The sequence below is a fragment of the Solenopsis invicta genome, chromosome 8 (assembly GCF_016802725.1).
Source record: "Solenopsis invicta isolate M01_SB chromosome 8, UNIL_Sinv_3.0, whole genome shotgun sequence".
NCBI classification, from domain to species: Eukaryota; Metazoa; Arthropoda; class Insecta; order Hymenoptera; family Formicidae; genus Solenopsis; species Solenopsis invicta.
Window position 1 is genome coordinate 16,244,177 of NC_052671.1, and position 18,174 is coordinate 16,262,350.

Below are 18,174 nucleotides of genomic sequence, written 5' to 3' on the forward strand. Positions count from 1 at the left end.
ACGTAAACAATGCCAAGCAGAGCAGTGACTGTAGTTGATAGGTCTTTTCGCAGATGGCGAAATAATCGAAAAATAAAGACAGATCTATGCGTTGGACAAAGAGCGATAGCCTAGACTCCCTCGAAAAATAATCTGCATTGCTGACGTTGAGGAAGTTTTTCGGTCACTGTAGCATCCTCTTAATGTATCACGGTTAATGTGACGGTTCAACTATCTTACATTGTTGAGTAACGAAAGAAATCGCACGTGAAATCTCTTTGAGACGTGAGCGTATAGCAAATTAACGCTTTCGATAATAAAATATATGTAGTACATATATTTCATAATACGCTATAAAATTATTTAGGAAAGAGCAAAATTCAAATTACAATTCAAATTTATTTATACAGGGTGGATTAACGTTCCGATTTTGAGATTTTATAGAGGGTTTATAAGTATGCGCAGGTTTAATTCTGAACTTAAAGTTTTCTATAATAGTATTCTATAGATTTTGAAATAATCAATTTAAAATGTGTAAAAAGTATTTTTTTGGTTATCAACGATAAAGTTCTTTTTTTTTAATATCCTTTATTTACGCTGTTATAATCTTGATTAATTTTTAATGTTTCTCATATTGGTTATTTTTACAAAAACAATTTATTGCTTTTACATTGCTTTACATGGATTATTTTTAGCCCGTTTTGTTATTTTTATGCTTGTTTCTTGCATTCTCAAACACGCCCAGTCTATTGCGAAGAAACGTGACGAGTACACGCGAGGATGCATATAAATATTTTTGAGTAAATTGTTTGTTTTTAATACTCGTTTTTGAGCTGACACGTTAATATGTTCTTCTTTTATGTACAAGGTTTTTTTTACCAGGTTGATCGTATAATTTTAAGGAATGTTTGGCAATTTTTTGAGGATAAAAAGAAATCCTGATCTGATGGCGCAATTCTAAGGTCAGATTTGGTTTCAGAGCCTCAAAATACATAAGGATACATGGGTTTAAATTCTCGAACATGACACTTTTTTTGTGTGTGTAGCTGTGTAATTATTGTAATAATATTTTTATTGAAACATGAGGTTTTAAAATGTGCAATATGAGAGATTGTAGATGCTAAAGGAGTATTACTACTATTAGCTGAATATACATTTTTACTAGAGATGCGACGAATAGTACATTTGGCACTTAACCGAATACTGAACATTCGGCAGAGTCATGAACCGAATAGCTGAAAATTCGGCAAATATTCAGCGGATAAAAGCTCCGAGGAAACAAGAAATGGACTGCTCCTCTCCAATTCAGAGAAACTCGTTTTTTTTTGCATTAAAATTTGCTGCTTTATAATTTTAATTACAATAATTAATTCCTGTTTTAAAAATAATTAATTTCTATTCTGGTAAGCTCGTATGCAATTTAACAATTAATTAAAAAGGCCAGTGAGACGAGCAAAAAGGTGTAGATGTTCGTATAGCTAATAATACATATTTATTCGTATATAGAGGACACAAACGTTTCGACTCTACGGAGTCTTCTTCAGTGTGTGTGTATTCTTACATTACAGACGCAGAGCGCAAACAAATCTTCATAACAGCCTTTTAAATACAATAGTCCGGGATTTAAAGCCCATGGTCCCAGAATAGAAATTTCGGACAGAGTCGAAACGTTTGTGTCCTCTATATACGAATAAATATGTATTATTAGCTATACGAACATCTACACCTTTTTGCTCGTCTCACTGGCCTTTTTAATTAATTGTTAATTAATTTCTATTTTAAAAAATTATTGTTCTTAAGCATTTATTGTTAAAAAAATTTAAACATTTATTTTCCGAGAAAAGAATATATTTGAGTTAATGGCAATTATTTTGCTTCATAAAAAATTTATTAAAACCTTGCAAAAAAATATACTTTTCTGCTTTGTTTAAACTTTAAACCAATCATTATAGGAGGATAAATCGATTTGATCGCTTCATGAATTTTCTCCCGATTTAATTTTAGTCGATTAAAAATCGCGTTTAGTGGATTAGATATTCACGAGACTTGATTAATTTCATTTTCTTTTTACCTTCTATCTTTCTTTTCATCCTGTTATGAATAGTTTAAGCAATGTAGAAAAGTAAAATTTTCAGTGGAATAATCAACAAACAAGATAAACTTTAAAAATTAGGCCATAAGTATAAATAAAAAGTATTTTAAAAAGCTCTATACCCAAAGAAACATTTTTTTGTACATTTGAAATTATTTACCTCAAAATCTATGGAACGCCCTACAATTATTTTTAAGGAAGCATTTTTCAATCCATGGTTTACAGGAAATTTTTTGTTTAGAATTAAATTTCTTATGTAATCTCAAAGTTTGGCCAGAACGTTCGGTTCCACCCTGTAGAACTAACAATTATAAAAGAAACGTTAATAGCAAACGAATTAATAAATTACTTGGCTATATTTGTTTCATTGATCGCTTCTTAATTAGCTTGTTCGCGAAATGGACACGCACATAAACTCTTTCATTTATTACTTGTATTATCATTGTCATTTTCATTTGTCTGCTTTGTACCGCCTATCTTTTTACGTATTTGATGAAAAAACAAATTCGCGAGATAACACTGGCTATAAAGTGCTGATACCAAAATAAAGCAATTTAAAGGACTTAGCTAATTATATCTAATCTTTCCACAAAAATTAAAACTTCTATTAAAATTAAATGACATTTTCGTTCAATGGTTATTCATATGTTTATTCAAGATCAAGTTGTTCGCTTTAGCTCTTCTCAGATATTATAAAAGAAAAACATAATTTATTGTATTAATCTTAGTTGTTAAAAAATGTTAAAAGACTTAATAAAAATGAAATATAATAGTAATAATAATTCTATAATTTAAAACCATTTTAAATATTCAATTCTACAAAAATGAGTTTTTTTTTGTTTTAATTCATCTGCGTTTTTTTTCGCAAGGGAGTCAGTTTGATTCGTAAGGACAATCAATCTCACGCGGATCTCCGAGCAGATCGAGTCGCACAATCGCATTTGCAGAGAACCGGGAAACGAGTGGCGCGAGGCGACGATCCGTGAAGTTGACCTCCTCGCCGACAATTCCATTCTTTTTCACTTAAGCTCGTACGCCATATAATCGACAACGATCGGATACGCGGCCGGGCGATGACTGTCGAGGGTGGTAGTAGAATTTGAAGGAACGTCGAGGGATAGCAATCTCCCATGGGAACGCCCCTCCATTGTCCCGAGGTGGCTTACTAATCCACAGGAATTGGATAAATTCGAGAATATTGACGCGACGGTTACACCGCGCGATAAATGATGCAATCCTACACGACTAACGCAGCGACATTTACATCTTTAACGATTGTAGAATGCATCGAATACAATATTCTTTCATTTGTCATCGAGTGCTTAAACGTCTGTGCTAATTGAGTGGAAATTGCATAAGTTTTAATTGCATAAAGTTCAGCGTCCAGCCAGAGATCAAAAATAAAACAAAAAAAAAAAAAAAATTTGTTCCGTGTATTTTCCATAAGAAAAAATTATTTCAAAAATGATATGTGTAAATAACATTTCTTATGTTTATTTCTATCAATATATAAAAGGTTAACTTTAATCTCTCGGTTTATTTTTCATCTTTTTCTAGTTTTAAGAATTACAAGAAGATAAAGAATTAAATTTTTAAATTAAAAAATTAAAGTTTTTAGAAAAGTGGTTAATAGTTCAATTTGCATTTCAGTCAGTAAATGGCAAAGAAATCGTCACAGTTTTCTAAGCCTTCTAATTCTGCTCATCGAAATACGCAAGTTCAAGCTTGGAGTACGTGATTCAGGTATGCGATATAGCAAATTGCCAGCCGAAGAATTTCGATTTTCGAGAGCTTCTTGTCCGGCGGCAACGTTGGCAGCAACTTTCGCAGTTCCGCAAATGCCAAGTTAAACGCTTCCACTCTGACTCTTTCCCTGACAAGATAAACATTATCGGTTTTAAACAGCGATCCTTCCTTCGAATTAATTTCGAACATATAATAACGATATTGTATAGGAAAAAATTTTAAATTATTCTTTAAAATCATTCTTTGAACAATTTGCCCAGATAACATTTTTATAATAGGATGTAAAGGATTATATTATCGAAAAGTTTGTAATAATAATGAAAGTTTAAGAGATATATCTAAGGTACCTGAGCCGAAATAAAACCCACTTAACTTTTATTTTACTTTATTTTTTAAATTCTATTTATCATGATATTAAAGTAAATTTTATTCTTACTTAATTTAAGTAAGAATAAAATGTTTATTTTGGTCACACTTAAAAATACAAATATCTTTCATATAGGACATTTGTAAATAAAAAAATTTTTTATAACTCTGACATTAGGCCTTATTAAATGCTTATGTTTTTAATAAGGACTAAATTAAAAATAAATAAAAATTAAAAAAGGAATTAAATGTTATTTTTCAAATCACTTTTAAAATAATTATTAGTCACAAAAACGAAATTACTTGTTAGAGTCTACTCTCCTATTAAACACCACAATTATTTTTAATTTTAATTTTATCTGTAATTAAGTAATACAGGCCGTCTCACATTTGTTTAACATTTTTATCGGTCCGAATTTTAAACTCATTGCCGATATTACGCTTGAAAACGGTATTCGTCTAATATAAATTGGTTATTGCGAGAAAGCAACATTACATGCCTTCGGTAATCGAATTGTTAGGACGCTTGCACGGAATGTAGACACTTAAAGAAAAGTTTCTTGGAGTACCAAAAATTTGTTTGTATAAAAATAAATATATATGCATTGCTACACGGTTAAAAAAAGAGTTTCTTCAAATTGAAGACATTTTTTAGTTGTTCTTTTTATTAGAATTAAAATAATAATTTGGTTGTGCAACATAAATCTTTTTTTAAATAAAAAAAATATACACTACTCAAAAGAAAATAGGGAACACTTTCCAGACACCAAAAATTAGGCTATTTTCAAATGACTGTAACTCGGTGAAAAATCATCGTAGATAAAAAATAAAAAAAGCATTTTGAAGCTTGAAGATCCAACTTTAACGCTCTATCAGCAGATTTTCAAAATTCTTTTAACTTCCTTGTCTTATGCAGTAAAAAAGCACACCCTGTTTTGTTCCTTAAAATTTCGTATTTTTGACACTTTGCAGCTCGACCAACAAATTTTTTTCGAACAATTCAAGTAAAGCTTCATAAACTACAATATTTTGCCTACAAAATGCTTTTTTTAAAATTTCTCTACGATTTTTTTTGACCGAGTTACGCTACTTTGAAGCTAAACCTGCATTTTTTACAAATGATATCCGTACTCCGTGAAAAATCATCGTAGACAAAAAATCAGAAAACCATTTTAAAGCTCGAAGTTTCAGTTTTAACATGCTATTAATAGTTTTCAAAAATTTTGTCAATTTCTTAGTGCTATGCCCCAAAAAAAATACACTGTTTTTTCCTTAAAATAACGTATATTTAACAGCCTGTAGCTTAATAAAAAAATTTTTCTCGACAAATCCAATGCAAGTGCCATAAAGTATGACATTTTCTCTACAAAATGCTTTTTTTAAAGTTTTTTCTACGATTTTTTTTGACCGAATTACAAGACTTTGAAGATATACATTTTTTACAGTACATTTTTCCGAAAAATGACGTCTACCGCCGACATTAGCATTACCCAATGTGCACCACGTGGAGGTTGTCGGTCGGATTTTTGCACATCGTGTGTGTGTGTGTGTGTGTGTGTGTGCGTGTGCGTGTGTGTGTGGGTGTGTCACAGCAGAGATAAGGACCCCGCAGTTCGTCACTTCTGCAGTATTTAATGACTCCAAACCCTCTCTGCTGTGTGTGTGTGTGTGTGTGTGTGTGTGTGTGTGTATGCGTGCGCGCGCATGAGTGTTCAATAGTGTGTATTTTCTCCTCTCTGATCAATTACTGCTTGCAAGCGTTTTCGCATATTTATACATCTTGCAATACGATCTTGCGGAATGTTGTGCCAAATTTCCGTTAAAATTTCTCCCAATTCTTCTAAATTTCGCGGCTGTTCCTCGCGACGCCTTAATCGTCGTTCCATTTCATCCCAAATGTGCTCGATTGGATATAAGTCCGGGCTATTGGAGGGATGATTTAACAGTCTAATTGCGTGTCGTTGAAAAAAACGTCGCGTTATATTCGCCGTATGAGGTCGAGCGTTGTCCTGCATAAAAATAAAGTTCCGACAGGTTCGATTTAATAGCAAAACGTGTGGTCGTAGAATATCGTTGATATAACGAACACCCGTCATTGCCGGAGGTGGCAGGATCACTAGATCACTTCGTCTTGTAAGTGATATACACCCCCACACCATCACGGAACCGCCGTTGTAGGATCGTATTGGCATAACGCAACGTCGATCATAGCGTTCATTTCGTCGATGCCAAGTACGTATACGAGCATCATTGCCATAAAGGCAAAAACATGATTCGTCGGAGAAATATACATTTCTCCAATCCTGTGAACTGTAAACATATAGTCGTCTTAGTCTAAAAAAAATCTCTTTTTAGACAAAGATGACCATATGTAAACATTGCATGCTCAATACAATAAAATTTTGTTTAGTACGCCGGCGATTCTCGCAGTGTGATAAGCGACACGGAATTTTCAAAATGCCGCGTAGACATTTATCGGCCGTAGAAGTTGCACGCATAATTGCGCTTTTGCAACAAGGTTTTAGTATGCGTTATGTGGCGCAAGATATTGGTGCAACTGTGTCCGTAGTGAGTAGAGCTTGGTTACGATATCAAGACACGGGAAATTACACGAGACGTGAAGGTAGTGGTCGTTCTCGATTAACGACAAATAGACAAGATCGAGCCATTGTTCGTTATGCATTAGAAAGACGAATAATTACCGCAAGAAACATTCGTAATGACATTCATTTGCGCCATGTGTGCGAACAAACAATTCGCAACCGTTTGAGAGAAGCCGGTCTTCGTTCTCGTGTTCGTGCACAAGTACCAAGACTCACACTCGTACATCGCCAAGTACGTTATCAATTTGCGCGCGATCACATAAATTGGACCGCTAGGGATTAGAGAAATGTATATTTCTCCGACGAATCACGTTTTTGCCTTTATGGCAATGATGCTCGTATACGTACTTGGCGTCGACGAAATGAACGCTATGATCGACGTTGCGTTATGCCAATACGATCCTACAACGGCGGTTCCGTGATGGTGTGGGGGTGTATATCACTTACAAGACGAAGTGATCTAGTGATCCTGCCACCTCCGGCAATGACGGGTGTTCGTTATATCAACGATATTCTACGACCACACGTTTTGCTATTAAATCGAACCTGTCGGAACTTTATTTTTATGCAGGACAACGCTCGACCTCATACGGCGAATATAACGCGACGTTTTTTTCAACGACACGCAATTAGACTGTTAAATCATCCCGCCAATAGCCCGGACTTAAATCCAATCGAGAACATTTGGGATGAAATGGAACGACGATTAAGGCGTCGCGAGGAACAGCCGCGAAATTTAGAAGAATTGGGAGAAATTTTAACGGAAATTTGGCACAACATTCCGCAAGATCGTATTGCAAGATGTATAAATATGCGAGAACGCTTGCAAGCAGTAATTGATCAGAGAGGAGGAAATACACACTATTGAACTCTCATGCGCGCGAGCGCATACACACACAGCAGAGAGGGTTTAGAGTCATTAAATACTGCAGAAGTGACGAACTGCGGGGTCCTTATCTCTGCTGTGATACGTACATACACACACACACACACACACACACACACACACACGCACACGCACACGCACACGCACACGCACACGCACACACACACTCACACACACACACACGATGTGCAAAAATCCGACCGACAACCTCCACGTGGTGCACATTGGGTAATGCTAATGTCGGCGGTAGACGTCATTTTTCGGAAAAATGTACTGTAAAAAATGTATATCTTCAAAGTCTTGTAACTCGGTCAAAAAAAATCGTAGAGAAAACTTTAAAAAAAGCATTTTGTAGAGAAAATGTCATACTTTATGGCACTTGCATTGGATTTGTCGAGAAACATTTTTTTATTGAGCTACAGGCTGTTAAAAATACGTTATTTTAAGGAAAAAACAGTGTATCTTTTTTGGGGCATAGTACTAAGAAATTGAGAAAATTTTTGAAAACCATTAACAGCATGTTAAAGCTGGAACTTCGAGCTTTAAAATGGTTTTTTGATTTTTTGTCTACGATGATTTTTCACGGAGTACGAATATCATTTGTAAAAAATGCAGGTTTAGCTTCAAAGTAGCGTAACTCGGTCAAAAAAAATCGTAGAGAAATTTTAAAAAAAGCATTTTGTAGGCAAAATGTTGTAGTTTATGAAGCTTTACTTGAATTGTTCGAAAAAAATTTGTTGGTCGAGCTGCAAAGTGTCAAAAATACGAAATTTTAAGGAACAAAACAGGGTGTGCTTTTTTACTGCATAAGACAAGGAAGTTAAAAGAATTTTGAAAATCTGCTGATAGAGCGTTAAAGTTGGATCTTCAAGCTTCAAAATGCTTTTTTTATTTTTTATCTACGATGATTTTTCACCGAGTTACAGTCATTTGAAAATAGCCTAATTTTTGGTGTCTGGAAAGTGTTCCCTATTTTCTTTTGAGTAGTGTATTTTTAAAATTAGAATAACAAAATTATTTTTTATATTTCTGTCAGTACTTCTTTGAATTAAAAAATTATTTGGTCAAATTAAACAATTTGAACAAATAATTTATTCATTCTAAAAAAGGCTAATAATGTCATTTCTTAAAACCAAATAAAGTTTCATTTTTCTATTTTTATTTCCATTAAAAAGAAATCAAATTAGAAAACAATTTCATTAATTTAAACATAACATTTCTCTGAGTGAAGAGATCCTGGTTTGGATATTGGCTGAAGTATTATATTTTCGCTGTAAAATTCTTTATAGTTTTTCGGTAAAGAGGGTTTTATAGATACTTCTAAGCATCGAAACTATTAAATTGCTTGTTACTTTAATTGTTGTAACGACAATTTAGGGGTGCAATCAGCATCAACGATTTGATAGAGATACTTCCTTTTTATTATTACGTCCGAAAAGATACATAACAACAATACAGTCTTGAATCATACATATCTGAACAGAGAGGCTCCGCATGTCGGAAAAACAGCATGCGCCATCTGATCAATCTGAAGGGAGATCAGCCATCAACCAAATATCGACCAATAGAAAATCGTAATATTAATAATATACTTATTCCGATATGCAATATCTGTGTTTTAAGTCCGACGAAAATGTGCCGTATAGCGGCATAAGTCGGAAATTGTAAAAATTATTATTCGGCATTAAAATCCGCAAAAAGATGTGACCGATATAGGTCGTCTCATATTTACGTTTGATTAATTTTTTAACTTTTGGAAATTTGTAGCCATTTGAGTGTAATTATAGCTTTCCAAAATTAGGTAGCATTAAAAATTATTATTTTCTGTTACAAGCCACACACAATGACAATATCCATAATAATAGATGTATAAATGGGCCTTATTTCATTATTTATGAAAAAGTATATTTATTCCAAAAGGTTAATATCTATATTTTTTTTCTGTTGTAAGAAAGTTGAATATTATTATGTTATAATAAATCACAAAATAATATGTAAACTTAATAAACTTTGCAACGAATTTTTATAGATTTGGCTCATTTATTTACTTTGTCACAAGTTTTCTTTTTTTGCACTAAATAAACGTGTTGCTGCCTGTTTTTTCAGTTTGTCTTTACCTATTTTCTACGACACATTTTTTAAATATATATTTTAGGCATAAAGCGAGTTTTTATATGATAAATTTAAAAGTGGGTCTTATTTAGTACTAAGTCTTATTTGGCTCAAGTACCTTAATTGATTATAAACGGAATTAATTTTGCTAGTAAGTAAAAGTAGGTTGTTTTGATTTAAAATTTAATATAATGTACATAGAAATAATTTAATATAATTTAAATAGGAAGTAAATCTTCATAGAATTAACATTTTCGAAGTTCAGCTTTAAATATCAAAGGGAATATCGCGAATCTCACTATTAGAATTTATAGCGTACGGATGTTTTAACAATTTTTAATCAATAAATCAAGGCTATTAGAAGAAGGGCGAAAGTTATTAAAATTAGAGATAAAAAAGCCAAGAACGTGGGGAAGAGTGTGCAGAATTTTCGTAAAAATTGAATATTTTGAGTTTGAACAATTATTCGAGAATAATTCTCAAAGTACGTATTATAAGATTAGAAATTGTGTTACAGGCGGTTTCTTCATGATCATATTTCAGTGTTTTACTTCTTTGCTCAGTTTATCTTTCTAGCGCGATTTTGATTCTGCACTTATCGTAATCTTACCGTGTGGCATGTGCGGTTCGATACTTTTGAGTGGCCCTCCTTCGCCTACGTCTCTCTTCTCTCGACAAGGTGCCCGAACCAGGAGCACCCATGCCGTTAACAGCGACTCCGTGGCCGCTGTTCGCCATGGGAATCGTCCTATCCTCGTTCGCGAAATCGCAATTGAAGCTCTTCATGTGCCTCTGCGTTCCGGAAATGTTTCTTTCAAAAAGGTCTTCAGTCTGGTTTACCTCAAAAAATTATCTTCTCATCTTCGCCGCGGACGTAGATTTGCATCGCAAAACATTGCTATCTTGCTTCTCGTAGTACGTAACTGCAATTATAGTTACAATTGTCAATTAAAAGATAGAACGAGCATTACGTTGCGATATAGGTATTTAATTTTGTCACGTGTAACGTCATGCCAGCTACATATTATAGAGGAGAAGAGGGTAATATGGCACTCATTTTCATTTTATTGACTAACTTTGTTTATAATTAATATTTTCTATTGAAACTTGAACAATTACATTCGTCAGAGTGTTGTTTGACAGAATCTAGACTCAAAGTAAAAAAAATATTTATTATTTAGGACGTGATTTATAAAAATCTAATGCACTGCATAATCGGTGGAAGAAAAAAGTGATTGTAATATGACTATGTATAAAAATATTTTTTAAAAATTACTTAAATTTAAAAGAAACACAGTACCTTGTTACACAATTATATATTTTCTATTGTTTAGAATTTTCCTGATTTAGAATTTTCCTGCGTTTAGAAGTTTTAGAAATATCATTAGAAATTTCATTAAAAATATCATTTTATTTCTGTTTAACATTAAACAACAAGTATAAAATGATGTCTTTAATGTTTCTAAACACCGCTCTTTAAAATGACAATCGATTTATCAAAGAAATATTTCGATATAAAAATTTCTATTAAAAAACCATATTAACAAAATTCCATATTATTGTTTTAACTTTGTATAACTCGAAATGTAAACGGCCAAATAAAAAGTTAAATAACAAAAAAAAACACTCGAGTGTATGTATCTTCGTGTAATAATATACTCAAGTTTAAGAATAATGAGGAAGTGTATGTAATTAAAGGTTAAAAGTGTACTTTGAAGAAGCTTAGAAGTGCTCAAAAGTAAAATGTCTTATAACAATCAGTCATTATGTATTGGCATATTAGCATCACTAAAAAACGGTGGACTATTAAACAAATAACTCCATAAGCAATTGTTAGAATACGTTACTTAATAACGGAAATAATAAGGGTAGCCATAATATCCTCTTCTCCTCTATTTATAATTTTATTCTCTAACAATCCTAATCTTAGAAATATACGATTTGATTGAATTATTGTTGATGCTTTTTTAAGGATTTATAATGTTTTTCTAAATGCTTTAATATTTATACTTTAAATAAACCATATACATATGAAAGTTATGTTTATAACGTTCCATTTTCATTAAACAAAATATTTTTACAATTTACTTATATAAAAAGAATAATTTTGTTGAAATACAAATCTGCAAATTTTATTAAACCATTAAAAAAATTGTATCAAATATTTCAGTTGCCAGAATGTCAAAATTGTTGCAACATTATCACATTTGGACATCTTACATAATGATTTTGATAGCTCAATATAAAATTATTGCCTGATCTCTATCTATTATACTAAAAATTTTAGATGTTGCAGTAAAATTGTTTTTTCCGTGTATTTTATTTGTTATTATTTTTGTTATAATAGTAAAATTAAAAAACAATGAAAATCTCATGTTATAAATATAAATATTGTATCTAAAGTATTTAAAATAAACTATGTAAAATTTTATTACAATCCTGATTTGATAATTACTCTGTAAACAAATAAACAAGTGCATTATATATATATATATATATTTATTTATTTATTTATAATATTTAAAATGTACTTGTTTATTTATTTACAGAGTAACTACAAAATCAGAATTGTAATAAAATATATATTTACGGAATAACTAATTATTATATTACAATGAAATTTTACATAATTTATCTTAAATATTTAAAATTTTATACAAAAAAACTCAGATTTTTGTTATTATATCTTAATACATATTAATTTATTAGAACACAATTTTACTTATTAAAATAATTTTTGATCCAGATAAAAAATCGTCATTAAATTTTTATGCGTATATTACTTTCAAGTACAATATAGAACAATCTGCAATTTTCACATTTTTTTTATTAGTTTGAAGCTAGATGTAATAAATCTCGAGAAACTAAGAAACAAAAAAGAAACTAAGAAGATTATTTGCTTATAATAATCACATGCAATTTTTAAAAACTGTTAGAATTTTGATATTTTTGCTCAAAAGAATTGATTGCAAATTTATCAGAAGCAATTTGTTATTAAAATTAGTTTTTTGTGTGTGTGTGTGTGTGTGTGTATGTGTGTGTGTACGTGCGTGTGCGTGTGCGTGTGCGTGTGCGCGCATGTGTGTGTGTGCGTATTGTAGAATAGAGAAGACTCATTGACACTTTATATTTTATGTACAATAACTTTGTTAATAATGACTATTTTAAGTTAAAAACTTAATAATTATATTCATAACACTATTCTTCAATAGATTTTAGATTCAAAGTTATGATATTTTTAGCGACTTTGCATAATGGGTCGAAGAGAAATAAAGGTGATAACAAAGTACCAAAAGTATAAATTAAAAAAATCGGTTTTAATTAAGAAAAACATAGTGTTTTGTGATAATGTTTAAATAAACGCGCTTCGACGCTTCGTGCCCGTACCTTTGAGTGACAAAGCCTTTGTCTCTGTCTTTCTCTCCACGTCATTCGCTCGCTTTTTCTATCTTTCTCTGCGTCTCAAATAAAAAGATTTATCTCTTTCTCTCGTTATCTCTTTCTAAAGTAAAGATCTCTCTCTCTTTCTCTCTCTCTTGCTATCTCTCTCAATGAAGGAAGTCTTTCTCCGTCTTTCTATTTCCTTTTTTTTTAGGTGTTCATTCATTACATTGAATAATTTGATTTTTCTTATCATTAACAGAAATTTAGCTATCATTTAATTATTCATATTTTTTACATTAATCTCAAACCTTTAATAAATTATTGTTACACTTTTTGACTGAATCTTATTTCTTTTGGCGCTGTTTTTCTACAAAACAATTATTAAATTTAAATAAGATCATTTCTAACAAATAAAATTATATATTTTGAACGTAAAGAGAAAATATTACAAAATATATGCAAATGTATGTATATATATATATTTAAGTCTTCCGCATGTACACTGAAGTGTTGAAAATCTATAATACATGAAATGTAAACTATAGATTAACAGTAAAACAACTTATCGAATAGCTATTTCAATATGAAAAGTTTGAAAAAGAGATTGTATTAGGTATGTTAGTACGCATAAGAGCTCATTTTAGCAAAATCTCATGTTATTGTTTAATTATGTGTCACTCGAAATATATACAGCCGAATAAAAAGTTAAATAATAGTGTACATGCATTCGTGTGATGAAGTTTAAAGAGAATGAGAAATGTATGTGTAATTAAATGTTAATATATCTTGTAAATGTTTTGAAATGTTTGAAGAGTATATAACAAATGTCAACTATTGTATTGACACATTAACGCAATTACATAACGACAGGCTACTAAACAAATGATTCTATAAATTAATACTAGAACTCGTCACCTAAAGACGAGAATAATACGAATGGCTATAATATCTACACGGCCATCTATACTATTACCTTCTTCTCTAATTAACATTAACTTTAATTTTGTCTGCGCAATATTAACCTTAACTTATCTAAGATGCTTATAACATTTTAGTTAGTAAACGCGAATTTTAGAAAAAAATGTTAACAGGCACGAAATAATAACAGAATTTTTCGCACCGTTGACTCTGGGGATTTACGAGAGCTACGAAAAAATGCAGCAAAAGGGTTCACCCCATGTTCCAGAATATTGGGGTTCGGTCGGCGATAATTGGATAGCCAAATATTTATCAAACACACAAACGTAACTTATGTAACAGAATTATAACTATAAAAGAGGATACAGTTAGAAATTGACAAGCTTCAATAGAGAAAAAGAAAAAGTGAGATATTATATTAAGAATACTTCATGTTTTCCAAAGACAAAAGAGAGAGAGGAACGAAAAATATAAATAAACTATGGAATTCCACACTATGTCACCGAAACAGTCGTCTTGAAGCAATCGATTTACGAAAAAGGCGTTACATTATGGAAAGAAACGCAGTTTGCGCTCCGCATAAGTGGTTCGTTCTTCATCAAGTATTGACGAAAAACAACCCCGGACGACTGCTGCCCGATCTGATTTTCATGGTAAAATAGCAATTTGTATGAGCGTTCACTACCTTCTCTCTCTGTTTGTTGCTTTAATATTTTAAAGAAAACCACCAGATTTCTCGGGCGACAAGTCTTTTCGGTGCTTCTTTTAATATTTATTGTAGCACACTGCTATCCAATCAAATCGATACAATCCCCTGTGTACAATCTTTTATTCTTACGACTTTACACCGCACGATTTTACGCGCACTTAATTTTCTAAGAATACGTACCTTGTAATTCTTAGAAAACTCTATTTTTAATCTATATTTATATTTTTAAATTTAAATTTTTTATAAATAAGTATGGATCAAATAAAAAAATAATTATTTATCTTTATTTTATAATATTATTGATAAAGAAGCAGAAGGTATTATGACTATTGTAGACATTATGGCTATCCCTATTATCTCTATTATTACATATATGAATGCTAACAATTGTTTATGGAATTACTCGTTTCGTAGTCCGCCGTTTCGTTTAGTGGCGCTAATATGCCAATACACAATAGCTGACAATTATTATGACCTTTTTACTTTTGAGCGTTTTGAAACTTTTTCAGGATACATTTCAAGATACATTTTAATACTTAATTACGCATGACATTAGAGATATTATCTTATCCTTGTTGAATGTTAAGCAAGAATAAAATGATATCTCTAATGATATCTGTAATGTTTCTAAAGAAAATTGTAAAACTAAAAAATTTTAAATGATGGAAAATTAAAAATATATACTTTTTTAATACGTATTAAATTAATAAATCATAACATACATACATTCATTTAATAAAAATACGAGAGATTATAGTAACAAAATACTGTGTTTTTTTTTAACTAAAATAATTCTTTAAATTTATTTTTGGGTTAGTCATATTATTACTATTTTTTTTTCCACCGATTATGCAGTACGTTACATTTTTATAAATCACAATCCAAGTTATAAATATTTCATTACTTTGAGTCTAGAATCTGCTAAACAATAGTTTGACGAATATAATGGTTCAAGTTGCAATATAAAGTATTGATTACACAGCCACACAAAAAAGAAAAAGTGTCATGTCCGAGAGATTAGACCCATCTATCCCTATGTATTTTGAGGCTCTGAAACCGACCTCAGAATTGCGCCATCAGATTAGGATTTTTTATTACTCTTAAAAAACTGCCAAACATTCTTTAAAATTACACTATTCAGCCCGGTAAAAGAAATCCCGATCTGATGGCGTAATTCTGACGTCATATTCGCTTATTAACAAAGTTATTCAATAAAATAAAAATGGATGCCATATTACCCTCTTTTCCTCTGTATTATTTTTGTTTAAAACTAAAATAGGAATAAAAATGAGTTAAGTTTCAATATAATTTGATAAATTTTTATAAAAATCATGTGTAAATTATAATTAACAAATTTAATTTCTGAGAGTCTTATATGATATTTTTGATATTTCTCATAAATAATAGAAATGGAAAGTCTTTCCCGTTATTTTACTGTTACTATACTTTTATTTTTCTTCTGTAATAATTATTTGATAATGACATTATACTTTTTCATAACAATTTTTACGGTAATGGTAACGCTAGGGAATAATCACTTTTGAGAAGCAACTCATCATTATACATTATTCTATTGAAAAAAGTAACTCGTTAGTTGACTCGTAATAAGCAAAAGTAACGCATTATTTGCTCGTTATGTAACGAGTTAGTGTTTTTTAATGAGTAGTAGCAAGTTGATTGTCAAAAGTGACTTTTGCAACTTTGCCCTTGTCATTACTATTGTGGAAAACTGTAACATTATCAAATTATAAAAGAAAATTATAAAAAGATTGTAACATTATTATCAAATTATTAAAAAGTAACGAGTAACGACATTACTTATTGTAAATTGCTTCCATCTCGGATAAATAGTGCATTTGCATTTTACATATACTTTTATATAACAATTAACGTGTGTATTTTTATGTATCTATCATTTACCATAGTCTTTCGAGATAAAGGTCAGGCTTCCCAGATTTCCTTCTTATCTCGCTTGTTCTTATCGGGTTTGAAGCTGCATCGCTCTTCTCCGCTCAACTTAAATTCCTCCACCAATTAAGCAATCGTACACGAAATCTTATCCGACCACTTTTTTTTTTCCTATAAATCTTAACAAGATAGATTCACGATTTCTTCAAAATATTTCACTTCGCTAAGTCACTTGTTTACCTATCAACTTCAGATCGCGATTAGATCGACGTCGATTGTTAACTTTATCCGCGGTAACAAGATCGCGTCTGACAACATCTCGATCTCCCGGCTGCGACAAGAGAGACGGCGGACAGCATCCCTGGCGGAAAAAACTGATGCAGAGAAGGGTGAGTTCAGCTACATGGAGCTCGAGAGTAGGGGTTGTTTCATCTCCCGTAACCACGCCCTTGATTTCGTCGCAGCCTCCCTCGCCTTCCCTCGTTTCCTCAGCATCCCTGACAGCATCCCGAGCGTTCTCCAATGGACTATCGAGAGATATCCCGGCGAACCCGCCCCGACACCTGACGCCAGGTCGCCATTCCGCCGCTTTTGGTAATTCACGCGACAATATTTTACACAGCGTCCCAGATACGAGGGCTGTTTTATCGATCATTCCATGTCTCGGAGCTGAAAGTTTTTTTTAAAAAATCGACGTCGAATTCTTCATCGGGGAGAAGATAGTTTCTTACTACCGAGTGAATATGCAAATAAAATATTTAATTTTTTCTTGTTTTAAATTCGTACACAAAGAAAAATTTTTTCCCCTAATTTACTCTCATAATCACGATAGTGTTGAAATAACAAGATATTACGGAATTTTACTGTAATTTAGTAAAATTTTAGTAACCTTTAATCAAATCATTTTATATTTTATTGTGGTAAATACTAATAAATTTCAGAACATTATATAAAATTCTACAAAATATTATGTTGTCTTAAAACTATGAAGTAAACTCTAAGAGGTTAAATTTTCGACGCTTTTTTTCAGAAAAAATTTTATCTAAAATAAAATATAATAATAACTTGGTAAATTAATAATATTAATCGGTTTGTTGCTTATCGTCACAGTTGGCGATTGAATAATAATGTCTTGTTATAATAAATAAAAACAATATAAATATACATATCTTTCTTCATTATTATAAGTAAATATTTTTAAATATAATAATTTGGAATTAGAATATGTTTACATATAACTGAGTTTAAAAATTTGAGTTTTGTAAATGCAATCTCATTAAAAGATGCTACAAATATTTTCTGGTGGACAATAATGTTTAATTTACATAAGTAAAGGCCGGAAGCCCATCCTTTTTTTGCTGCATCAATGATAAAATTGAGATTTTGTCAGATATTGAAAAACAAATTACGTAGAAGCTTTAATTAAGAAGCTATGTTTCCAAAAATAGAGTGTACGTTTTATAATCGTTTT

General features: G+C 31.2%; 1 protein-coding gene across 2 annotated transcripts; it reads right to left on the minus strand.

Moving 5' to 3' along the window:
* Positions 1 to 1,746: 1,746 nt before the first annotated feature.
* LOC105197993 (helix-loop-helix protein 1) lies at positions 1,747 to 17,177 on the minus strand. 2 transcript variants are annotated; one of them, XM_039452895.1, is made up of 4 exons: positions 16,944 to 17,177; positions 16,716 to 16,874; positions 10,395 to 10,707; positions 1,747 to 3,944 (listed from the first exon to the last, which is right to left on the minus strand). In XM_039452895.1, exons 3-4 carry the CDS (start codon positions 10,568 to 10,570, stop codon positions 3,791 to 3,793), a joined length of 330 nt encoding a protein of 109 aa, XP_039308829.1. In that variant the 5' UTR covers positions 10,571 to 10,707; positions 16,716 to 16,874; positions 16,944 to 17,177; the 3' UTR covers positions 1,747 to 3,790. The 2 variants fall into 2 exon arrangements, with proteins under 2 accessions (XP_039308829.1, XP_011162918.1); XM_011164616.3 differs by having other exon boundaries at positions 16,716 to 17,177.
* Between the last annotated feature and the right edge of the window lie 997 nt (positions 17,178 to 18,174).

Coding starts and splice junctions, on each gene's coding strand:
- LOC105197993 (XM_039452895.1), bottom strand. CDS start 10,570: ATGAAGAGCTTCAATTGCGATTTCGCGAACGAGGATAGGACGATTCCC. Junction 3,945..10,394: donor CGAACCGCACATGCCACACG/GTAAGATTACGA, acceptor TTATCTTGTCAG/GGAAAGAGTCAGAGTGGAAG.